The following is a 24,880-nucleotide window of genomic DNA, read 5'->3' as shown; positions in this document are numbered from 1 at the left end:
TAATGCTTATAAAACATGTTTATTTATGATCGTCCCGAATCCCCAGAGAGATCCCTCTTGATAAAGAAGACAAAGGTCAGAGATGAAAAGTTCCTGCGGCTGAGGTCAGCCATTTCCCTTGTCTTTTTGTCTACATGAAGTCTCTCTATGTCTTAAAGGCACATTACGGTGTGAACCGAGGAGATCTCTTCCAACCTGCCAAACCCCAAATGTGTGTGGCAGTGGAGGAAATCAGTGGCTCTCCCCACCCAGTGTTTCCATAGGTCTTAGTGCCCCCCTTGGCTAAAACGGTACTGTGAGCTTTCCAGAAATATTTCTCTTGCAAGTATGACCGCTGTCACTGAGAAAAGCCAATGTTCAGTCCATCGGGGACTTAAAAGACGGGAATGTGGTACTGGCGGTCATTTTCGGTCAGCAGGGAGATCTCTGGCCACTCCCTTATAGGCTCCTCAGGATAGTAGACTGTGAAGTCTCTGGAGTTAAACTTGAACAGTCGGAACACTTTTATCTTTACTTGGAGGGAATACCCGAGTATAAACATGTCAATCTGGGGACAAGATGAGAGCAAGGTCACAGATTGTGTTTATACACTCCCACCAAGACGAGGCTGGCTGCGGTTTATGAGACGACCCGCTTTGTAACAGAGTTACCCATAGAGCAAGTAGGCATGACTTAGGGACAAATGCCCGCAGTGTGGAAGGAGGGCAGGGCCATGCTCAGTGAGAGGAAATCAGGGGAAACTATTCAGAAAGAGAAAGGAAAGTTCGAGCCAGGTCAGTGACTCACAGCTTCAATGCCAGCACTCGGGAGGAGCAGGAGGACTGTCGTGAGCTGGAGGCCAGTCTAGGCTCCACAGTGAGTTCCAGACCAGCCTGGGCTACAGAGTGAGACCTTACTTCACAGGGGAAAAGAAAAGGAAAGGAGGAGAGGGGAAGGGGAAAGGAAGTGAATAGGAAAAGGAGAAAAGGGAGGGGATGGGGGAGGGGAGGAGAAAGATGGGAGGGGAAGTGGGAAAGGAATTGAATAGAAAAAGGAAAAAAGGGAGGGAAAAGGAGGGGAGGGGAAGTGGGAAAGGAATTGAATAGAAAAAGGAGAATGGAAAGAAAAAGAGAAAAGGGAGAGGAAGGGCAGGGAGGGGAGAGAAGGGGATGGGAGGGGAGGGTGCTCGTTATTAAGAATTGCATTGCTTTCTAACCAATTTGATGTCTTAGTGAAGATGCCATGCATCTCATCGCTTCTTTGAGACAGAAAACAAGTGAACAAAAGACCTCAATCATGGTGAGGGGCTTTCTCTGACCTTACAGTTGCTACTAACTCTTGTCTGTGACAGGGAACCGAATGCTTCCTCATGATGACCGCGCTTTCTGAGTGGCCTTTTCCCATTAGTGTCTGTGTGGTCACGAGGCTCTATGAACCTCGGACTCCCAGGACACACCAGCCAGCCACGAGGCCCATTATTCTTCTTTCACACATGTGAAGCCAATAACCCCAGCCGGCCACCTCTGTGGAGGTGGTTTCCTTACTGCTAAAGAGAAACCCTAAAGGCCCACGAGGATTCCTGAGTCATCCGTGGATCACACACTGGGAGCCCCACTCACCTGCTCCAGTCCACAGGTGTCCCCCATGGGATTCAGGTGATTCATCATGAAGCTCAGAGGGTCTGAGGAGGACTCCCTGGAAAACAGGAGCCGGAAAAGGCCGGGGATGATCTTGTTCGTCTTCATCTGCTCGTACACTTCCGTGACCTGGTAGAGCATGATGAACTTCACAGCCTCGTAGAGCTTGTACTCCAGGATGGCGTCGGAGAAGAGGATGTTGCACATGCTCCCTCTCTTGTGATAATCTCTCATCCCACTAAACTCGGTCCACTGCAGACACAGGGGTAAGTGGGAGCTGAGAAGGGCAAACACGGACGTACAAACCACCGCACAATTCGTAAAGTACTAATGAGATAAGCCAGAGAGGAGGGCAGGAGGGTGGCAGAGGACGGCATAATTTTATATTTTCAAGTCTGTCTTTTGGGACTATTTGATTCTTTTTTTTAACCACAAGGATGCCGCAGTGGGTTGAATGTTCACCTGCCTCTCCAAACTCATGTGTTGAATGTCTTAGTTTAGGGAGATAGCCTCAGGAGATGAGGCCCTTACATGGTGATTAGCCTTTGCGGCTTAGAGTCCTCATGACTGGGACTGGCGTGCCTTTAAGAGGAAGCCAAGCCATTTTTGGCTCTCCTTCTGCCATGCGATGGCAAATCAAAACAAGCGTGAACAAAGCACTGTCCACCTGTCTATAAATCAGAAAGAGGGCTGTCACCAAAGTCACTTCTTGCTAGCCTCCTGGCCTCAGACTTTCAATCTTCATAACTGCAAGAAATAATCATTGGTTGTTTAAGCCCCCAGTTTATGGTGTAAGAGAAGCCTGGGCTACCAGACTAACACACAAGCACCTTACTTTTATAATAAGAAACAAAATAAAATAGCTTTTCTCAAAACATACCACTACTAGGTAAACCATCAAACATGTCCATTCTCTGCAAGTGCTTGGGGTCATAGGGTCGCCTGAAGACTATGCCAGTGAAGAACAGCCCGAGAAGCTGCCTAAGCTACTCTGCAAAATTCGGAGGGTCAACTCCCACCCTCACAATATCCATGCAGGGGATAAACTATTCACAGTTCTTCATAGACAAGAAAGCTGTGACTTGGAAAGCCATTTTACACCCACGCTATAGCTGTGTGAGCAGGATGCTTGCAGAAGGGCATTTCTGAGGTCTAGACTTTGTACAAAGTCCCTTCGTGTGTCTGGTCTCCAGTGCAGCCCCTGAAGCTTCTACCCCACAACGGGCCAAGCTGTCATCACATATAACACTAACTCTGGCTTAGCAAGAGAAAGCAAGTCACCACCGCCAGCAGGAAGCCTCCTGAGCTCAGTTTCATTTCCCTACCTCACAGGCTCTGCCCCACATTACAGGGAGCCTGACTTGCCTTTGAGATGGAAGCTTTAAACTCCAGTCATTTATTCTGTAATTTTTCCTACGTACTCACCTGCGTTTTCAGTAACTCCACGCATTTCCGTAACTTTCCAAACACATTGGAACCTGTATACTTCTCAGGTCCAAAACTGTACTGCTGGATCCAGTTACAGCCTTGAGAAAAGAGTAGCTTTTCAGGAAGCTTGAAAAGGAAGTAGATGCCAACAATGATTAGTGTCTGAGTGCTCAGCGCGCGCCACCCAGAACACAGCAGCACACAGTCTTATCTCAGGCAGCCGTCCTCGGAAAGACGACCATGTCAGTTAAGTGAGGAGCAACGGTCATCTTTGCTTTAGAGTGGGAATTATGTCATGTCTAGATTATATTTAAAAAAAAACTCAATTTAGGGCATTGCCCAAAGAAACAATGTTTCTTTGTAACACTGATATAACCTGTCAGAAGCCACTAGTAGCTAGAAAAGCAAGGCACACCAACTGGGGAGTGGGCTCCACAATGGTACAGTACGTTTCCCAACCTGGCTGTACCTCATCAGCTGAGAACAGATTTAGTCCGTATTTCCTACCTTTATACCCTTGGCCCCATCTTCCACTATCACCGAACAACAACGCCACCTATCTCACAGAGCTCTGGGTTACATTCTGGGAGATTCAAAGGTTGGACTGTGGTGTCTATAAGATCTATTCCACTGTGGGTAGTGAATACCGAATCCCACAAACTTGGGGGTTGAGCATAGGATTTCTGTCACATTCTTTACTCTAATTAACTAGAAGTAGAGTTACCATACAATATTTATTTGACAAGTATTTGATATGAAACAGAAGTACTAAAAACAAATTTAAATAAAAGACATCAAGGAGACTGAACACATGGGACCATATATATGTGTTGTGTGTGTGTGTATTTTATATTTCTTGCTCCACCATCCCAAATTGGGCATACTGCATTCAAAACAAGAATTCACATTGTTCATCAAAAACATATGTCTGGGACTGGAGAGATGTCTCAGTAGTTAAGGGTACTCGCTGCTCTCCAGAGGACCTAGCTTCAGTTCCCAGCACCCACATGGTGACTCACAACTGTCTGTAACTCCAGTTCTGTGGGACCCATTGCCCTTTTCTGGTCTGCTTGTGCACTGCAATCACATGGTACACTGACATACATGCAGGCAAGATACCCGTATAAATAAGATAAATAAAAAGACTATACTGCCATAAATTATTAAGAAAATGATAAAATAAATGTAAGCTGGAAGAAAACATCTGGAAATCACATATCCAAAAAAGCACTTATATTCAAAATGTACAAAGGATTTTCAAAACATAAGAAAACACAATCCAATAAAAATGGACAAAAGGTTTAAGTAGATAATTTTCCAAGAAGATGAGAGAGATTGCAAATACATACATGAAAAGATACTCAGCATCTGCTCACCAAAAGCAAGTGAGGGCTGATGAGATGGCTCAGAGGGTGATGGAGCTTGCTGTGCAAGTCTGACGACCAGAGTTCAATCTCTGGAACCCATGTGGAGGTGGAAGGGGAGAACCAGCTTCACAGGATTGTTCTCTGACTTCCACAAGTGCTACAGCATATGCCCTCCCCTCCCCTCTCTCTCTCTCTCTCTCTCTCTCACACACACACACACACACACAAATGAGTAAGAGGAAAAAAACCATACCTAGTAGAATAGCTAAAAACAAACAGTCCCAACAATACTAAGTGCTGGTGACCGTGTGGGGTCACTATAACTCTTTTTTTTTTAATAGATATTTTTTATTTCTTATTAAAAAAACAAATTTCCACCTCCTCCCAGCCTCCCCTTTCCCTCCCCCTCCTCCCACTCTTCTCCCTCTCCTCCCACTCTTCTCCCCCTCCTCCCACCCCTCTCCCCTTCCCCCCACTCCTCTCCCCCTCTCTCTCCAGTCCAAAGAGCAGTCAGGGTTCCCTGCCCTGTGGTAAGTCCTAGGTCCTTGCACTATACTGGTGGGAATACAAAAACACCAAGGAGGTTTGGAGAGCAATGTGGCAGTTTCTCTGAAAGTTAAGCACACACCTCCCAAAGCACCAGGAATTTAACACCTGGTCATTTGCCTAAAAGAAACAGATACTATACCTATAAAATCCCATAGAAGGCTATTCCTAACAGCCCTATTCCAAGCTAAGTACTGGAAACAATCCGATGCCCTTGAACCGTGGGTAAAGTGTGTTCTGGTCATATAAAGGACTATGTTGTCAGAGCAAAAAGCCTCCTCAGTTCCTGTGATAGCACGGAGAAAATGTAAATGCTCACTGCTAGTGGACGGCAGGCAGGCAGACGGCTGAGTAGATGATCCCGTTCACATGACACTGGAAGCAGCAAACCATAGGGGCAGAAAGCAGATTAGAAAGTGTGCAGACCAGAGGTCTGGGGACAGCTGACTACGGAGGTAGTATATGAGAGAACCTTGAGGTGGTGACTACATTCCGTATGCGTCTGTTAATAAACATTTATGTGATAGTGAAAAGGGCTCGTGATATCAGACCTCCTTAACTATGAAGGACGGGTGCTTCTTGAGAAAAACTGAGAGCATTAAAAACTAACAAAACTGGGAATACTGGCATGCTGAGATGGTTTATCTGCAAAGAGACAGAAGGGACCAGCCAAAAAACCCATCAACGCTCCTTCAACATGAGAATCATGAACACAAAGTTACCCGGCCAGGACCAGGAGCCTCCACACGCCCATGTTCCCTGTGGGACATCGTACCTTCACAATGTCTTTTTCTTTCATCCATGATGGGAAAGAGAGACCCTGGCTGAAGATCTGGAACAGCACGGACCTGAGAGCGTCATAGTTATCTCTCTTCACTGGCCGAACACATTTAATATGGTGCCTCCAGAACAGCTCCTCATAGGCCTGTCAGGAGGCAAGGGTGGTCCGAATGAACTCCGCCGCATCAGATGCTGAGCACAGACTTCAGTGCTCACCCTGGAAGTGAAGTCTCAGTGAACACGCCGAGTGAGCGTGTTTCTACAGGGGAATGGTTCCCCAATAACCCAAATAGGTAGAGTAGTGATAGATGATGTCGTTTTATTCTTTAAAAAGTTTTCTTTTTGTGTATTTTAGAACAATTTTTTGAAATTTATTTTTAAACGATGTGTATTTGCGTCTGTGTGTGGAGAGGGAGGGTCTTTACATGAGCGCAGGTACCCATGGAGGCCCACAGCAGGTGTAGGACTCCCTAGAGCTAGAGTTACAGGCGGGTAATTGTAAGCCTCTTGATATAGATGCTGGGAGCTGAACTCGCCCTATGCACGAACTGCAAGCACTCGTAACAGCTGAGCCATGTCTCCAGCTCTCTATTTTATCTTTAAACTTTATTGCTGTAATCATCATATCACTATTTTGTGTGTGCATGCACACGCACATGTTAGTGCATATCTGGAAGCCAGAGAATGGTTCTCCTGACTCCAGCAGCACACTGACAGCAAGTGCTTTTACCCTGAATCACTTAAGTGTGGCCCTATGGATGGGACTTTAAAGTGGATCTTATGTATGGAGTCTGCCTCATGCTGGTTTAGGTGACTCATCTTGGAAGACCAGGTTATTTGGGGCTGATAAGGAGTACAATTTAACCACAGTGAAAACGGTAGAGTTTTAAGACCGCACCAAAGATTACTTTGGACCTCTCCTTCCTTTTCCCCCCCACCAAAGACAGGAGTGGGCAACACTGTTGGGGATATTTACATTTACCAAGATCATTCCAATGGAACATCCTAAATCTCCTCGAAGTACTTATGCAGGGTGTCTGATCCCCCTCAGTGAAGAGTCCCCACAGCACATGCAGAAGTTAAAATGCCAGAGATCTGAAGACTCATCTTTTCTCAAGTTACAGACTTAATTGATTCCTGTTCTCAGCGCTATAAACTCTAGGTTGAAGCCTGTCCTTGTTAGCTCACCTCTCAGCTTGAGTCAACAGCCTAGAGCCTTCTGGGGAGGAGGAACCCACTTCAGAGGATTGGCTACTCTAGACTGGCTTGTGGCCACATCTGTGAGATAGTCTTGATTGACTACTGACATAGAAGGACCTAGCCCACTGTGGGCAGCACTGTCCCTAGGCAGGTAAGCTTGGGCCAGATGCAGAGAGCAAGCCAGTAAGTAAGTAGGGTTTCTCCACAGGTTTTGCTCCAGGTCCTGCTCTGACTTCCCTCAGTGATGGACAGTGACCTGGAAGTCAAATAAACCCTTTCCTCCCCCAAACTGCTTTTGGTCAGACTGTGTTATCAACAGCAGAAAAGCAAGATAGAACAAGACCTAAAGCCAGCATCTAGCAGCTGCTTGGCTCCAAACTTAGGCTGCAGCTTTAACTGACATCCCATTTGGTGCTGGTGGACCCTTGGGTTTGGCAAAGATGAACAGAATGCACCCGGATACCGACAGACACTGCCTGCCTACACTGCCACAAGCAGCCGTACTGTACCTTCCGCATCAGTTTGGCACGCGGCGTTTCTCCTTTCCACTCTCTTGCGCAATAGCTGAGTAAATCTACTTCTGCCTCCACACTGAGGTTTCCTGGGCAAAACAGAAAATACAAGGCAGCTGAAATTGCCCACTCTTCTCCTTTCCCTAGTCTCCTCTGCCCTCAAAAAAAAGAAAACGTATGTACTAAAGTCTTTACTTTTGAATTTTCTCTGCAGATAGCCAATCCACCTGAAAGATAAAGGAAACAATTACATATAAGAACTTTCTGTAGGGCAAGGGTGTCTTTGAAAAGCCATGATGACAGGATGACCTACCACTTCAGCCGGTGCCCTAGATGTAGATGCAGCCTTCTGAAGAAGCAGAGGGAAGCGGACAGAAGCGACGCCACCATCGTCACAGAAGCCCTTGCAGCTCTCCAGGCAATGCTAATGACTTGGCTTGTAACCAGTATCCAGGAGTGAACTTGGTCACTTCCTACTGAAAAAACAGACATGCCTAACACAGTTACACATTTGCTTTAAGGGACATATGACACATTGGACAATTTTGCCCCCAAGTGACTATCATCGATTTATACACATTTTTGTGTATGTATGTAGATGTGCATGTTTGTGTGTACAATGAGGTAAAGCTCTGTGTGTGTGCGTGAGTGTGTGCGTCCAATCACCAGCACCGTTCCTTAGGTATCATCGACCTTCTTTGAGATGTGGTCTCTGACTGACCTTAAGCTCACCTACTAAGTGAGGCCAGCTAGCAAGCCCTACAGATCCACTGGTCTCTGCCTCCTTAATGCTGGGATTACAAGCACACAACATCACAACCAATTGAGAGGCAAAAGCTACCAACTGAGATATTCCCTCAGGCCTATATACATGTTTGTTTAGCGCATTCAAACACTAAATCCAAAATTAAAGCATCAAGTAAATTCTCCCATAATCAGCATCACACAAAACATCTTTTCCTACAAAGTTAATAATCTGAAATGGACATAAGGAATAGGAGCTTCAGAATCCCGAATGCAAATCCTGTTTCCACCATGGAGTCTGTGTGCTTATGACACCCAACTACCCAGATCTGAGATGTCTTGACTGTACCACGCAGGTGGCCCTGCAGGGAAGGGGTGAAACGACATTTTGAAGCACAGCACAAGGCGGGTACACGCTCGTTTCTCGCCAAGGACCTCTTGGATCCACTCCAGGCAGGCTCTGGTGACCCGTTACCCATTGCTGTTTGGGAGCATCACAGGTCGCATCATCACTTGAGTCACACAGGAGTGAGCCAATCAGCAGAAGCACGGGTACCACTTTCCACATTCGCTGCTTCATTCAGATGCCCACTGTGATGCCTGGTCCAACAAGGCAAAAAACCAAGGGCCGAGGGACTGGTGGATGGGCTTGCAGTACTCTGTTGTGTCCAGAAGATTTCCGGTCACATTCTGCTTGAGTGTGTGACAAGCTGAAGTACAAAAATGAGGAAGAGGACTTCTGAACGGTGGCCAAAACCCCTGGGGTTTGTTTTGAAATAATTTCCTCCACAGCAGATCATTGAGTAAAATTCCATTGACCAACTGCAATAAAACCCTCATCGGCATGGAACCTATGATTCCATCAATTTTGGTCATCTGGATATTTCATGTGTACTTATATTCCCAATAAGGAAAGAATTTACTAACAAATCAGGAAAAAATAACCAGGAGCACATATTAAAATATACTTCCCATTACCTAAAAGAACATTTTAAAAATGCTTATCTGTTGAAAGAAGTTATTTGGCTGCTCAAATAATTATATTCGCTATTTCCCCACAATTTAGCAAACTATTGTTTAAAAACACAGAGCTGGGGATAGAGAGATGGATGGCTCAGTGGTTAAGAGTACACTGCTCAGGCCGGGCGTGGTGGCGCACACCTTTAATCCGAGCACTGGGAGGCAAAGGCAGGCAGATCTCCGTGAGTTCAAGGCCAACCTGGTCTACAGAGTGAATTCCACAGCAGTCAACATTAGGAGTTGAAGCCAGAGTCTAGAGCATGCTTCCCACCCAGCCCTGAGAACACTCTTTGTAACGAATGTCCAGGTCCTTAGCATCGCTGGTCCTGTGTGCTTTGCCTACCGATGAACATCTGGACAGTTCTGCACTCTTTACAAACAATGCCTTGGCAAGCAGTCAGCATTCATTACTCACATCCCCTAAGGAGTCCTGGCGGCTTGTCTTTAAGGATAATTCGAAGAACAAGAAATACTGGGTCAAGGGATTTGCACACCGTCAGTTCTGACAGGTACTGGCTTCCAAAAGAGGTCCGTGAGTACCCTCCCACCACCCTGAGAGGACCCAACGCTGCAAGGACTGTCCGATGGAGGGTGTGTTTCTGAACTAATCCAGAGAACGAGTTTCTTCGGAATGCACAGGTCAGTCACATTTCTTTCCGACGGCGGGACTTTGTACAGTGTCTGACATCACTCAGACTGCTACTCATGTGTGTATGTCAGGGGTCAGTGGAGGGCTCACAGCCACTGCAGTGAAGACCGGGTACTGCCCCGGACACTGCTCAACTCTCAGATGCTCTCTGAGGGACTGCCCAGCCCCTTGGGGCATCTCTCCTCAGAATCAGGCCTTTCCTGTCAGCCCACTGAAGATAACTGTTCTTTCTGTGTTTGTTCATACCTTTTCTGTCTCCGTTTCTCTCTCCCTCTCCCCATCTCCTCCTCCTTACGTCTCTTCCCTCTCCTGTCACTTTCTCTCCCTTGCCCCGCCCCAGCCTTCTGCCCATATCCTCAAAATGAACCCGACAAGAAGGCAGCTTTCTGAGCACCTTACCAGGAAACACCCTGGACCACAGGCCTGCTCTCCGGGTCTCGCTCGATTCCGGGCACCCACTGCTCAAACTGGAGGGCTTACCACGACAATTCCACACAGCAACACACTGTGCTCCTACGGTATCTATTTTCTCCTGTCCCCCTCTCTCCTTCCCCCCACTCTCCCCTAACAGTCCTCTCTTTCAGATTTCTTTTTTTTTAAATTTTTACATATGAGAGAAAACACACGATACTTTTCTGTTTCTGACTCATTTCACTTAGCGTGAAGATCTTAGGTTTCATCTGTTTACCTGAAAGTAATACGGATCCATTCTTAACATTCCGATATATAAATTCATTGATCAGCTGACCCCATATCTTAGGTGCTCACATTTTTTTTTGTTAAGTAACTCAGACCAAGAAGGGTGATGGAGCATAATCACGGGGTTCTGGTGTGGGTAGGTGGGAGCCATCCAGAGGTGGGTAGGCTGGAACTCTGCAGGACGGACGGCATGTATGAGGCAGACATGGCTGTACAGCCGTGTAAGGATCCACACAAGCTGCTTTCTGACCATGTTTTTAGGAGCAACACTTCTAAGTCAAAAGAGTAGGAAGAATTGTATCTCATTACATCCAAGTGGCTGCGGTGTTATGCATGGATTGCCTCCTTCTTGCCTCTGAGCCCCACAATGCCACAGAGGAGCCCCAATTCCCCACAGGAACCTCCCTTTACCTCCATCTCTAAGTCAGAAAGAAGAGAGAATAGAACGGGTCCTGGTACGCAGCCAATGTTTAGCACAGGTCTGTGCATTTTACCATCCCAAGACAGAAGGCACAGACCTGCTGGAGGGCGTGAAGGAAACGTCAGAGAAGGGCTGGCCACAGTATCATTTACACTAAGCACACAACAAACACTACCGCTATTTTCATTGTGGTTACTCTAACCACGTTTGCTTTGTAGATTAGCGAACTGTTAGGGACAAAAAGATTAAGCAGCCACCTAATGGGAGTTGCCCAATACATGGCAGAGCCAGTAATCAAAGGCAGTGGCCATGTAGTTCTGGAAGCTGCCTGCCTGAGCACTTGGCTGTCCTCCTATCTGTGACCGTGAAGCTGAACGCAGTTTCAAGTCAGCACGGGTAGTAAGTACAATTACGACTGTAGGGAATCTCATAGCTGGAGAGATGGCCCGGTGGGTAAGGAGCACCGGCTGTGGAAGCCTGAGAACCAGAGTTTGAATTCCCAGAACCCACATAGGGACCAGGCACGGTTGCATGTGCCTGTAACCCCAACACTGACAAAGCCAGGCGGATATCGTAGCTTACCTGCTAGCCCACCTAGCCAAAATAGTGAGCTTCAGATTCAGTGAGAGACCTTATCTCAAGAGAATAAAGCAATGATCGACAGAAGACACCTGACAGCCTGCTTTGACTTATGCACATCACACACACACGCACAGACCCACACACACTCACACACACACACACACACACACACACACACATGCACAGGCACACACATACCTTTCTCTTGTTTTAGGGTCAATAAATATGTTAAACTCAAAAAAAGACAGGAATAAAACAGCATAACCAGACTGTCAATCAGTATGAGGACAAGTCTGATGAACTCCTACTGAGTCAAACAGCATCTCTCCAAACACAGCGGAGAGGGTAACACTTCAGACATAAGTTTCAGAGGGCCCCTCTTCCCACCAGAGACAACTGTGCAATCACCACCAACTCCCACCCCCTGACTCAGAGAGGGGTCCTGCTGGGTCATGAGTGGGATGCAGGAAAGCAAAGGAGAGAGCTCTTTACCTCCACAGACACAGTCATTCCACACCCCACGAGAACAAAGGGAGGGTAGGCAGGGAGAGTTCAGCAAAGACAGCTCTGGGAAGTGCGGGACGTGAGAGGAGGCTGGGAAGAAAGACATTGTTGGGAAGTAGGGATCTGACTCTCTTTCATGCCTGTCAAGGGGCAAAAAGCAAAATTCCTTTTTCATACTTTTGTACTGAACCATTGAGCTCTGCAACACACTTCTTTCTTTCCCTCCCTTCCTTCCTTCCTTCCTTCCTTCCTTCCTTCCTTCCTTCCTTCCTTCCTTCCTTCCTTCCTTCTTTCCTTCCTTCCTTCCTTCCTTCCTTTCTCTCTCCCCAACCTTTCTTTCTTTTTAATATATGTCTCATGTATTCCCCAACCGTCAGGATTAAAGTATGTCCCCAACAATCAGGAGAAACGGGCATTAGGCTCCTTGAGGAATTACAGCAGGTACAAATGCCTGACCCTACAGCCTTATCTGTGCTCACCCTCCACGACAAGAGAGATAACTGGCTAGAACTACAAAAATCACTGGGCTTGGGTGTTCGTTTTGCTTTTGGTGTGTATGCGTGGTAAAATGCTTAAAAATTTCCCCCATTCTCTACAACGTATCAAAGCTGAAGTAATTCAAACATTAAAACAGGAAACCCAAAAGTGGGTGGAAAACACCAAGCCCTGAAAACAAAACTAAAAGACACTGAAAAGCCAGAAACCAGATGAAGATCTGGCTCAACAGCCTTGGGCAGGGCTCCTGGGCGAGTTTAGCAGCAACACTGACTCCTCTCAAGACTTCTAGAGTTGTTCTAGATAATTCTTTGCTTCTAGCTCCCCATGGGCTACAGTCTTCAGTCTTAACTACCTTCCAGTGTTAGGGATTGAATCATGCTAACCAAACACCACCAATGAGCTGTCTTCAGCTCTCTCCCAATCTTACACAGGACAGTATCAGTACTGTGACTCTCTTTCTACACACACCTCATCTGCGTCCAGCTCCATGACCTCCCGGCAGTGGTATGTCAAAGGCTCCTATCTAGACCAGAGGGAAATTAGAGCTAGAAGGGTAGAAAAGACAATGGTGTTTTGATGTTTGAGGTAGCAGAGGGACCTCAGGGTACACTCTTCCTGTTTAAAAAACAAAAACTGGGGCGTGTTCTAACACTACACTGAAGTTCACAAGTGACAGACACTCTCAACTGTGTTCTGTTGTGGTTGGGAGAAAGCTGTCTTCGTCATTCACTGATACGATGAGGCTGAGAGACTCTACTTTGTATTCAGGTGTTAGTTCTGCTCAATTAAGAAAGACCAGCATGGGTAAAACCGGACTCGCTGAACATAGCGGACAATGAGGACTACTGAGAACTCAAGAACAATGGCAATGGGTTTTTGATCCTACTGCACGTACTGGCTTTGGGGGAGCCTAGGCAGTTTGGATGCTCACCTTACTACACCTGGATGGAGGTGGGTGGTCCTTGGACTTCCCACACATCAGGGAACCCTGATTGCTCTTCGAGCTGATGAGGGAGGGGGACTTGATCGGGGGAGGGGGAGGGAAATGGGAGGCGGTGGCGGGGAGGAGGCAGAAATCTTTAATAAATAAATAAATTTAAAAAAGTGAAAAATAAAATAAAATCTCAAAAAAAAAAAGAGAAAGACCAGCTCTTCCTCTTAGAGAATCAGGAAAGCCAACAACCATGGGACCCTGTCATTCTCTCCAAGGAAGAAAAGCATTAGGTGGAAGGTTTCTATCTTGAAAGGCATGAGCAGAGAGACATGTAACCTACTCAAGTTGGCAGCAGCCTCCACAGATGCGGCCTTCTCACTCTGGAGTCCTGGGAAACTGAAAGTGCCCATAATATACCTGGAAATCACTTCCTGCCTGACTCAGGGAGGACTGTGTGTGCTGTAAGAACACTGTAAGTCAGAGCTGTCTCATTTTACTCTGAGTATCTTACAGAACTGTCAAAAGTGAACCTGTCGTCTTAAAGAGAAATTTAGTTTTCTCACTGTGGTAGGGTTTCGACAGCCCACCAGCAATAAAAACACAAGAGCTGTAGGTGCAGACAGGGGACATCAAAGAGCTTGGAATCGATCCTTTTCTGTGGAATTGTGGAAGTGTGGTACAGCCCGGGAGAGACAACTGACTGCAGAATGGGGTGTGTGTGTGTGTTCATCTGTCTGTGTGTTCTGGAATCTTTCCTTCCTTCTGTCATTTATTAGATTCAAGATGTTAAGCAAATCACACAGCCTAGACAGCCCTAAACCATGGCCCAACGCTTAACACATGGTGATGAATCAAGGCCGGATCAAGATGAAACCACACTATCCCACCAGTCTTTGCGACCATCTCCCCAGAACCCATGACGTACCACTTCTCACCTGGGAACACACTCCCTTCTAGAGGCAGCTACTTTCCTTTTCTGATTATGTCCCTAGTGCTAAGTCTACCCTCATTCTATCGACACAGATTAGGCTGTTCCTACAGATCGCCAGAGTCCCAACAGCTGGACTGCACTGGCAGAGACCCCCAGATGCAGACAGATGGGCCCACTGAGGCAACCTCCAGGGGGCACAAATGGAGCTGAGAAGGACCGAGGTCAGGCTGGGGAAGGCTTCCTTGGGCTGTGAGTGTGATCTCAGGCCAAAGGATGGAGAGCTAGCAAGGTAAGGAAAGCAAGGAAGGCCAGCGCAGTTGGCCAGGATCTCAACATTGCTGTGGTTCTCAGTCAATACGTCTAAAGAACGGCCCTGGCAGGTCTGAATTAGGGGGCTGACAGAGAATCAGGTTTGTGATCACAGCCTGCCATGCTCTTCTTGGAGTCATAAAGAGTAAGTCTGATTCCTATCATGGGGTAACTTTCTCCATCTTCCACACAAGCACAGGGTTAGAATTCTGTTGCATCTCCAAGGCCTGAATCCAGCCAGCACGTTAGGTCTTTCAGGCCTCAGAGCATCCCCACACCGCAGGTCTGCTCCACACACACTGCAGGACAGGACACTATCCTGTCCACAGTGAGGGTCTCCTCTGTCATACTGCTGGCCTTATACATACACGGGCCTGTGCTATGCACCTATGATGGCTTTATCTACTAGTCTGAAATCTCCTCTAAGGCTAATGCTGAATCTTTTAACATTCCTTTTTTATTTTATAGAGAAAAGAAGTTTATCATGATTTGTAAGGTTTAAGGATGGCTGGAAATAAACTGTTTGCCTATCATGGGGGGGGCTATGTTCAAACCCCAGTACTGGAAAATAAGAACAAATAAACAAACAACAACCATACCAGAGAAAAAGAATACCCCACTAAGTCCTTATCTCTGCCCAGCCAGTCAAGTGTCAAACAATGTTCCTGAAATGAATGACTGATGATCCAGGGGCAAGGCTTGGCTTTGGCTCTCTGCGGAGGGTCCTCTACACAAGGACAGAAGAGGGTACACAGGGAAAGATCACACTGTGAACAAGCTCTGGCTCTTCATTCATAGATCTGCTCACTGGAGGGGCCATAGCACACTTGCTCACAGAGGATCTGCTCACTGGAGGGGCCGTAGCACACTTGCTCACAGAGGATCTGCTCACTGGAGGGGCCGTATCACACTTGCTCACAGCGGATCTGCTCACTGGAGGGGCCATAGCACACTTGCTCACGATCACTGGAGGAGCTGTGTCACACTTGCTCACAGTGGATCTGCTCACTGGAGGGGATGTATCACACTTGCTCACAGCGGATCTGCTCACTGGAGGGGATGTATCACACTTGCTCACAGCGGATCTGTTCACTGGAGGGGCCGTAGCACACTTGCTCACGATCACTGGAGGAGCTGTGTCACACTTGCTCACAGCGGATCTGCTCACTGGAGGGGCTGTGTCACACTTGCTCACAGCGGATCTGCTCACTGGAGGGGATGTATCACACTTGCTCACAGCGGATCTGCTCACTGGAGGGGATGTAGCACACTTGCTCACAGCAGATCTGCTCACTGGAGGGGATGTATCACACTTGCTCACAGTGGATCTGCTCACTGGAGGGGATGTAGCACACTTGCTCACAGCGGATCTGCTCACTGGAGGGGATGTATCACACTTGCTCACAGTGGATCTGCTCACTGGAGGGGATGTATCACACTTGCTCACAGCGGATCTGCTCACTGGAGGGGCCGTAGCACACTTGCTCACAGCGGATCTGCTCACTGGAGGGGATGTATCACACTTGCTCACAGCGGATCTGCTCACTGGAGGGGCCGTAGCACACTTGCTCACAGCGGATCTGCTCACTGGAAGGGATGTATCACACTTGCTCACAGCGGATCTGTTCACTGGAGGGGCCGTAGCACACTTGCTCACGATCACTGGAGGAGCTGTGTCACACTCACAGATCACTGGAGGAGCTGCCACACTTGCTTCATTTCTGAGGTGCACATACTGAAGCCCAGGGAAGATGAACAGAAATAAGAACTTGAACACCATGTTCTGACTCAGGGAGGTGCCCTTCACCCTAATGACATCACTGTCTTCTCCTGAGCTGTTCTCTTCAGAGACCTAATAACTGAGACTTGCCAAACTCCGCTCCTGATGACATTTGAATTACTACATCTTGAGACTGGTTCATATGTTGCATAGCTGCAAACTAATAAATGCCCAAGAGACCATAAATTCCCATTCCGAACTCTGCTGACAATTTAACGTCCTTTGGCTCTATGCCAGAGCTTCATGTTCTGAAAGAAGGGCCAGAGAAGTTCTCAAGAGCCCAGGCGGAGAGACTTCCTGGAGGACAGGCATGACTCCTACCACCTTCTTTCTCTTCGCTCTTTCCCAAGAGGAGGGAGTCTAGAAGATTTTCTTGGGATGCTCATCCTTGGCCCTCCTCTCTGTACAGAACTAAACAATCTGTAGAGAGGGAGTCTTCCTAAGAGAAATGCCTGGTGTTTAGGAAGTGAGTCTAGCTGCGGGATAGTGAGAAAGGCCATCCAGACACACGGATTCTGCCAATCTGCCCCTGAGCTGAATTAACGCTTTCCTCACTCTCCGACATTGGTACCCAACTTTCCAGTCAGCACATGGGATGGGTTTTCTGCATCATGTGTGCAGGATTCATGCTTTTAGAGCCAGGCAGGACCCTTTGTTCATCCCTGTTAGGTCTGACGTCACTGGCCTGTGCAGGTCAACTCTCAGGCCTTAATATCAGACTGCGATCTTCTAAGGCAACCATTGGGTGTTGTTGCTAATAGCTGCTAATCCTTCTAAACTGACTTTCTTTTCCCCAGTCTGCTTTTATTCTGGAGCTGGTGTGGGCTGACATTTTAAAAAATTGATAGATGGATCATCTATTTTGGAAATCTGTCCACTCCTTGTCTTATTGGTAGGAAATATCTACACTGGCGGCCACTGAGTGAGAAATAGAGTCCCATAGAGAAGGAGTGGGAAAGAAAAAGAAGGGCGTGTCGACCATGGAACATTCCTACCCAAAGGCCTCAGAACAAGTTCAGTAACCAAGAATAAGAATACGTGTGCCAGTCAGTGTGACAGCTCGTGGAACACCCAACCACACCCCAGGACTAACTGGGAAGCCAAGATCTGTTCCAAGTGGGGCTCAAAGTGATCCTGTGGATGGCCTCCAAGTAGGAGACCCATGGGCCAGCTCTGTCATCTTTCCCTTCTTCCCCTGTGAACTCGTCTACCCTCCATACCTCCATGTTTCTGCTCTCCATAGAGAAGTCGACAGCTTCAAAGGGAATCCACCAAACTCGGATAGAGCAGTACTATTCCGTCTACAGAGCAGTGCCATTAGTCACGCTTCAGGGCTTCTTAGAAACGGACTCCTGAGCTCCTCTGCAGCTGAATCTGTGTCCTGTCAGGACAGCTGGGATCTCAGGGCATGGTGGTGGAACCGCCAGGCTGGTTTCCCCTGGGGCTGACTTACTGGGCTGTGCCCATTCTCCACTTGACATTCCCAGGCAATTTCAATGTACTGCCAGGGCTGGAAAACAGAGAGCACAAGCGCTCCCTCCATCCCTGGCCATCTCTGTTCCTTCAAACATACCAGACACTGGTTAAATGCCAAAGGAGAAACAAACCCAAACAGAGAGAATCAGCACTGCCTAAGTGTTCTGACTACAGCCAAGTGTAGTTCTTCTCCTTCCCTTCTGCCAAGTGAGAGGCCCACTCGGCTCACAAGTCAAGAGTTCTTCATGGCAGGAGTTATTCCTGACTGAAAAGGAGCATTTCTACAATAGTCACGAGAGAAGATGCACCACTCTTTGTGAGGCCCCACAGCAGGGCCCAACTCACCCCAGTTTTCCTGGGACTCTCCCGGGTTTAGTCCTGAAAGTCCCGTATCTGAGACATACCTGAGTTCCAGGCATGTCAGGATAGGTCACCTAGGGTCCCCTTCAGTCCATCCTGGCCCCTCCCCCCACATGCCCTTTGGGACCTCCTAGCACGCCCCTACCCCTACTTTGCTTGCATTCTTCCCTCAGTCTGGAACATTCTTCCATGGCCTAGGTCACACTTTCTTCCAGCTCTCAACTCAAATGTCACTTGTCTGGCCCATCGCCAGCCCTTAGCAAACCCACTCTCTTCTGCAAGGCACATGGTGTCCTTGCCCGGCGCTTGTCCATTTACAGCCGTGTTTACGTTCGATGGCCTATCTCCCCCCACTGTGGACAACTTAAGGACCCGGACTGTCTGTTTTCTTCATGCTCTGGGTCCAGAGGAGATGGTTATAAATGCTGGCCGAATGAGCCAGGGCATCTGCAAGTTCAGGATCCAGCACTTAGGTCTCCACGGCACAGCCTAACCAGCTCGCCCTGAGTCTGTTCTCTCCCTTCTCATAAACAGAACATGGAACTTCAATGGGGACCCATGGCTTCTCAGGGGAAAGGCTCATTCCATCCTCTCTGGATGCTGGCGCAGCTGTGCTGAGTGGACTCCGCACGGAATGCAACGCTCACCTTCCAAACAGAATCATCAGCCAGGCATAGTGGAGAGCACCTGTCATCTCGGCACTTGAGAGTCTGAGGCAGAAGGATCAGGACTTCCAGGCTGTCTTCAGCCACATAAAGAGATCAACAGTAGTCTGAAATAAAGGAAGCCTCATCCTAAAGCGGAGAGAGAGAGGGAGAGAGGGAGAGGGAGAGAGGGAGAGAGGGAGAGAGGGAGGGAGGGAGGGAGAGGGAGAGGGAGAGAGGGAGAGGGAGAGAGAGAGAGGGAGAGAGAGAGAGAGAGAGAGAATACGCACACTCAACAAGAATGGCCTATTTCTCCCCTTTTTTCTCTCTGATATCTGGAATGTAAGTGTGACAACTGATGATCCACGTTTCGGTACAAAATAAGACTGTGATCGTGGAAGCCATGTTCTGTGTAGAAACACAGTAGAAAAAAACAGATGAAAAACAGAAACACATGGAAAAGAAAAGGCCCTGGACTCCAGACACCACAGAACCCATCCTAGCCATGGAGAGCTAGCTACCTCTGACCTCCAACACAGAAAAAGATATGTCTTCAATCATTTGATGGTGTTCTGTGATCCCACTACACCTAAGCCTGGCCTGGTGGTCCCTTCCAGCTTGGAATGTGCATGTCAGAAGCGTGAGTTACCAGTGTGTTTCTCTTCCTTTAATAATACACCCCGTGTAAATCCAAAGCGGGAAGTGAAAACGTGAAGTGGTCACCTAGCAGGAAGGTTTTGCTGTAGTGGGATGAGGAGGGAGCTGGGCGTCTGGCCCAATGGAGCCGAGTGCCCTGGACCTCAGCTTCTTGCCCCCACCCCTGCCCCGTGAACAGGCCTCCAGATGCCAGTCTATTACCCACCACCTCCCCTCCTCCAGAGACCCCTTCCTTTCAGCGTGCTTGCCAATTGTGCTAGACGGATAATCACACTGGCGCACAGGCATGGGATTTTAAACAGCTGGGAACTAACTCACCTTCAGCTAAGCACAAAGCATTATTCAAAGCTAGAGCCACGAGGACGCCGTGAGTGTGGATTGAAGACCCACCCAATAACCAGCTGTGCTGATTGCACTAGTTCTGATGAAGGGTCCTGTGCACACGGAGAGGGGGTAAGAAGAGGAACCGCTGCCAGTGAGGTTTGTCTGGAGAAGCCACCGGGACGGGAAAGAACAAGGCAGGCGACAGTCTTCTGCTGTAGATATCAGCTAAGTGCCCAAACTCGTGCAGAACAAATATTTAAAATACAAAATAGATGAATATACCTTGGATAAATCATGATGTAAACTCCTTTGGTTGAAGTGATTTTTAACTTCCTGCTTAGAGGAAGGGATGCCCACGCCAGAGTCCTGCACAGTCTCAGGTCCGAGATGAAGGGACTCGATATTTGTATTCTTCAGTCCATTCATTATATTTCCACTCTAAGGTACGCAGCCCACCTACTCTCTGGCTGCCCTTGCAAACACCAAGCAACACGACACCCAGCCGACACTGCTGCCATCTGCACTCCACTCCGCACTTCGTATGGAGCTGGTGGCTGACTGCATTTAGCCCCAGCCATCTCTTCCATTTCCTCTTTCCTATGGCCATTCTGCTGGGTTCAGCATGTAACCCATCCGAGTGGCCAATTCGGGGCACTGTTTTCCTCTATCTTCACACAGCCCGAAGGTCAGCCGAGGTTTCCTCATCACAGATCGTTAATCTATCCCCTCAGTATACCAGGTGCTGTCCTAAGACCCAGGGACGGAGCCTCTCAGCGCCAGGCAAGGATTTAGTTCGCTTGTTAAACCTGGGGACTACACAGTGCAGGAAGCGCTCTAGTGCTAGCCTAGACAGCAAACAAGCCTAGTGACTTTCCACCCACAGTGGCACACCATTCAGAAACTGGCACAGATCCAAGGGATCCAAGAAGGTTGTCGTATGTGTAGGCCATAGGCTGACATCAGGTGCCTTTTTTTTTTCAGGTGCTTTTCTGAGTCAAGCTTGGGGGACTCGCCTTGCCTGCATGAATCCCCAGGACTCAACTAGCCTGCATGCCCAGCAAGCCCCAGGATCCTCCTAGCTCTGTCTCCTCAGCACCAATATTACAGACACACACCACGCTCCAGGCTTTTGAGTGTGGATGCTTTAAACCCAGAGTCAGGTCCATGGCATGCATGGCAACACTTACCAACCGAGTTTCCTCCCAGCTCCCTCAGCCCTTGACTTTTAGTGAGAGTCCTCTCCTGTGTCAGTTGTGGGTGGGGCTTTCTAGAGAAAGCGCTGCAGTCACGTGGTTAAGATAACAACGAAAGATTTACTATGAAATTCATCATTTAGAAACATATCAGCCATAATATTTTATGTTCTGTACTTCCTGGAATTTTTATTTCCTAGGAATCCTGGCAACAGCAATGACAGATGGTGTTCCCTCATCTCTTGGAGATAAACATAAACTTTTTACCATCTTTTTCATTTAAACGCAATGCCACCTGTCTGCTCTGCCTCCAATTAAACAGGAAAGTTGTTTGTTGTTCTTAAATCGACTATGTCTAGAACAAAAAGGTACTGGAAAAACAAGAACACACAGAAAATCTTTCCTGCTAATTTGCTATGAAGAAGCGTCAGTCTTCCATGAAATTAACCGCAACCAAATAAATGAACACAGAAATCCAATTATTTTTGAGACAGGCTCTCACCGTGTAACCCTGGCTAGCCTGGAACTTGCTATGTAGATCAGGCTAACCTTGGTCTCGTGAAGATCCACTTGCCTCGGACTCCAAGTGCTGGGATTAAAGATGTGTTGCACCGTGTTGGGCACAACCTTGATTTTTGAAAACAGATTATCTAAGTAACTGTACATTCATTAGCTGAGCCATGTGGACATGGCAGAAAGGAGAACCCCCAGGTGAACCCACTAGTCTAATAAACCCCTGAAAGTTGGGGGCTTGCAGTAGCCATAAGGAAAGAGCCATATAGCTAGGAGAAGCTTGGAAGAGAAAAGTTTTACCGTCTCTCTTCTCCTGTACACCCTGCAAGTCACCTCAGTCAACAAAGTTGTATAACAATGACAACTCAGCCTTTTCCCTGAGAACAGCTTCAGGGTGCTGAAGAGGCCCTAGGACCTGCAGGGCCTGCTTAGGTAGACGCCAGGACTGTTTCAGAGCCGGACCAGGCAGAGGATGGTTAAGAGTCTGTCATAAGTAGAGACCTGAGGTTTGCAGTCACTCGTCAGAACAGGCACCCACCCTCAGCAGTCCCCATGGATGGGAGGTGCCTGGACACCATGGGCACCCCTCCTCACTTGGTTGATCACTTCCAGTTTGCCTCTCTCCGTGAACACAGACCAGCTCACGTCTGAACCCACTCACCTGCCCCGTGACAACCTGTGATCACCCACGGAAGCAGGCTGTCTAGGGTGGGCATGGAACACCTGCTTCATGGACAAGGTCAGTCGCTGACGAAGGGCTGGGGCATGAGGAAACCCAGGATATTTGGGACACACCTTTTAATTGTCAGAATAGTCCAGGTATGAGGTGGGGGCCTCATGTGAAGCGGTTTCTTAACCCAGGGATAAGCAACTAAATAACAGGCGTGGAGGATGACAGTGGTAACTGCAGCACTGAGCATGAGCGGTCTATCCTGTGCCACACACAACCAGAGCAACACTGCATGGGTAAGTGGCTCTGACACACAGGGGTAGCAAAACAAATACTAGCCGTTATTGTCCTAATTTTAGTTTAGCTTTGGAACACTTTCCTTAGACAAAAATCTTACCTACAATAGCAATATAATACAAATACTAACAAGCAAAGCTGTTTCGAGTGTGGCTGGAATGTGAGATCCGGCTCGTGGGATTCCCCCATTACACACTGGGCATTCTGTCTCTCAAGCCCAACCCTGGGGTCCATCAGGGAGCTGAGTAGCCCCTCAGAACACAACCAAGAACGTGGACATTGCCAGTCAACTTAGAGACAGTGTGGGTGACATACAACAGCATCTCAACCCCTCCACCAGTTAAGGACCACGAAGCAAGAGCATCGGAGGGACTGCAGGGAAAACACATCCTCCTTAAACCCAGAGGTTTGCGGAAGATGCTGAAAGATGAGCTTGTTTTACTGCGCCATCGGATGGATGCACCCAACAGGTGACCGTGCCTCCTCTGAGCCTGGGAGCACTGGATAATGTGACCTTCATGATGCTCCATCCTTCTCTGACACTCTAGCAGTGTCCTTCCAGTTACACTGTGCAGAGACGTGTGTCCTCTGACTTTCGTCGTTTAAAAGGACTGCCCCAAGCCTCTTTTCAATCTCTGACAGGTCTGTGGGTTTTCTTCTGTTGCCTCTTTGGTTTCTGTCAAGGGTTACTTATCTTAAAAGCCAATCTGGGTCTCTCTTTTAGCAGAGTTAAGAGGTAGAGTATAAGGTTGTCTCCATCTCAGCTTGAGCAAGCGACTCCAAAACCACTACCCCCCCCCCAATAGACCCAGCAAAGATGAGCTTCTATGTTTCTAGGGCCTCCGCAGTTATATTTTGAAGGGAAACGTTTTCCATAATCTGATCCTTGAATCTCACCTTCTGCAAACACACTGCAGACACCACAGACTGGAACAAATGGAAGGACTCTCTCCCTGGCCTCCCAGCACAGACACACCTTAAACTCGGCGCAGAAAGAGGAAAAATTCTTGGTGGTTCTGTTAAGCTACAGTAGGCATTTTTCAGCCTCACCAGCTCTTTCCAGCTGTGTCCTTACCTCTGTTTCCAACTTTCCTGTCTCCGCCAAACTAAGGCAGGGAGAAGGGAAGAAAGGAACGAAATTAAGATGTTCAACTGGATACACCCACAGGAAATATTTGGCTAATTCCATAATAACCCGAGGAGCACAGAGGTAAAACAGAAATGAGTTCATTCTCCAAACTTTTGAGGGAGAGGTAAGACTGCCAGGCTGGGGGAGGCCATAGGTATTAACTTATCGGGCACACTCATTTCACGAATGACTGAGTGTCCTGAATAGCTGTTAACTCCCACCTAGATACTCTAGGATGGACTGACGTTCCTCGCCTAGAACAGTGCTGTGTCCACCACACTCAACACCGTTGTTGTGCCAGTTAGGAACACCTGCTGGGACCCAGGACGGCAATGAAGACGCATTCCTGGTGTCCAACAACCCCACAAATGCACCCAAAGCGAGAACACATGCTGTTCGGCTTCCCTACCAGGCTCACACTCTTGGTGTGGTAGAGAAATACAGAATCCGGCATGTGGCCCATCATTTCCCCTGACTAAGACAACTCAATCACCAACACAGCTGAGGGATGGGCAGGAAAAACACCCTTCACCTCTAAAGTCTTTGGAGCGAAGACCACAGTCACCCAGTGGCGTAGAGGCCACAGCAGCTAGAGCGACCTGCTGCCGTCCTGTCCCCTTGGTACGCTCTTTAAGTCATGAGTGTTTTCTGCGGTTTACAAGTCTGGCTGTTGTCAAGGTGTGGGCCACATCCTCTGCAAGGCGCGAACCCCGGTAGCTTAGTTTACAACAAAGTCAGTTCTCCCCGAGAACACCAGCCGGCAGACCCCGCCTCTCTAGGGTTCCTGGGGGCTCAGCTACAACCCACGCCGCCACGCGCGAAGGTGCTGCCGCCCCCGCTCCGCAAGCACTCGGGGTACCCTTCGCCCTCCCTCGCCGCCGCGACACCCTCCGGAGACCGTGCCCACCCTCACGGCGCCCACCTGCGGGGGTCCGGGCGCGCTCCCGCTCCCGCGGCGAGCTCCTCAGCGCCTCCATGCGGGCCGCGCGCCTCCACCCGCGCGCACCCTCCGCCCGGGGTACAGCCCGGAGCCCCGCTCGCTTCCCAGTCGCCGCGATCGCGAGCTCAGCCGCGGAGACAGCCGTCCGTGCTCCCGC

The 24,880-nt window shown here is 48.4% G+C and overlaps 1 protein-coding gene across 3 annotated transcripts; it reads right to left on the bottom strand.

Annotated features, from left to right (window-relative positions):
* On the bottom strand, window positions 1–24,880 carry Otulinl (OTU deubiquitinase with linear linkage specificity like). 3 transcript variants are annotated; one of them, XM_075975809.1, is made up of 9 exons: window positions 24,706–24,875; window positions 15,340–16,475; window positions 7,763–7,925; window positions 7,645–7,676; window positions 7,447–7,538; window positions 5,733–5,882; window positions 3,042–3,170; window positions 1,599–1,868; window positions 1–547 (listed from the first exon to the last, which is right to left on the bottom strand). In XM_075975809.1, the coding sequence occupies exons 3-9, from the start codon at window positions 7,837–7,839 to the stop codon at window positions 374–376; spliced, it is 924 nt and encodes a 307-aa protein (XP_075831924.1). In that variant the 5' UTR covers window positions 7,840–7,925; window positions 15,340–16,475; window positions 24,706–24,875; the 3' UTR covers window positions 1–373. The 3 variants fall into 3 exon arrangements, with proteins under 3 accessions (XP_075831924.1, XP_075831922.1, XP_075831923.1); XM_075975807.1 differs by lacking the exon at window positions 15,340–16,475 and having other exon boundaries at window positions 24,706–24,880; XM_075975808.1 differs by lacking the exon at window positions 15,340–16,475 and having other exon boundaries at window positions 7,763–7,922; window positions 24,706–24,880.

This window comes from Microtus pennsylvanicus, chromosome 6 (genome assembly GCF_037038515.1).
Source record: "Microtus pennsylvanicus isolate mMicPen1 chromosome 6, mMicPen1.hap1, whole genome shotgun sequence".
NCBI classification, from domain to species: Eukaryota; Metazoa; Chordata; class Mammalia; order Rodentia; family Cricetidae; genus Microtus; species Microtus pennsylvanicus.
The sequence above is the reverse complement of the archived record's forward strand: the minus strand, read 5'-3'. Positions and strand labels throughout refer to the sequence as shown.

What these genes read in the sequence shown, in the direction of transcription:
- Otulinl (XM_075975807.1), bottom strand. Translation starts at nt 24,760, where the DNA reads ATGGAGGCGCTGAGGAGCTCGCCGCGGGAGCGGGAGCGCGCCCGGACC. An exon ending in TCTGCAGAGAAAATTCAAAA is followed by an intron (nt 7,539 to 7,644) that starts GTAAAGACTTTA and finishes TGTTTTGCCCAG; the next exon opens with GAAACCTCAGTGTGGAGGCA. An exon ending in ACACCTGTGGACTGGAGCAG is followed by an intron (nt 548 to 1,598) that starts GTGAGTGGGGCT and finishes TCTTGTCCCCAG; the next exon opens with ATTGACATGTTTATACTCGG.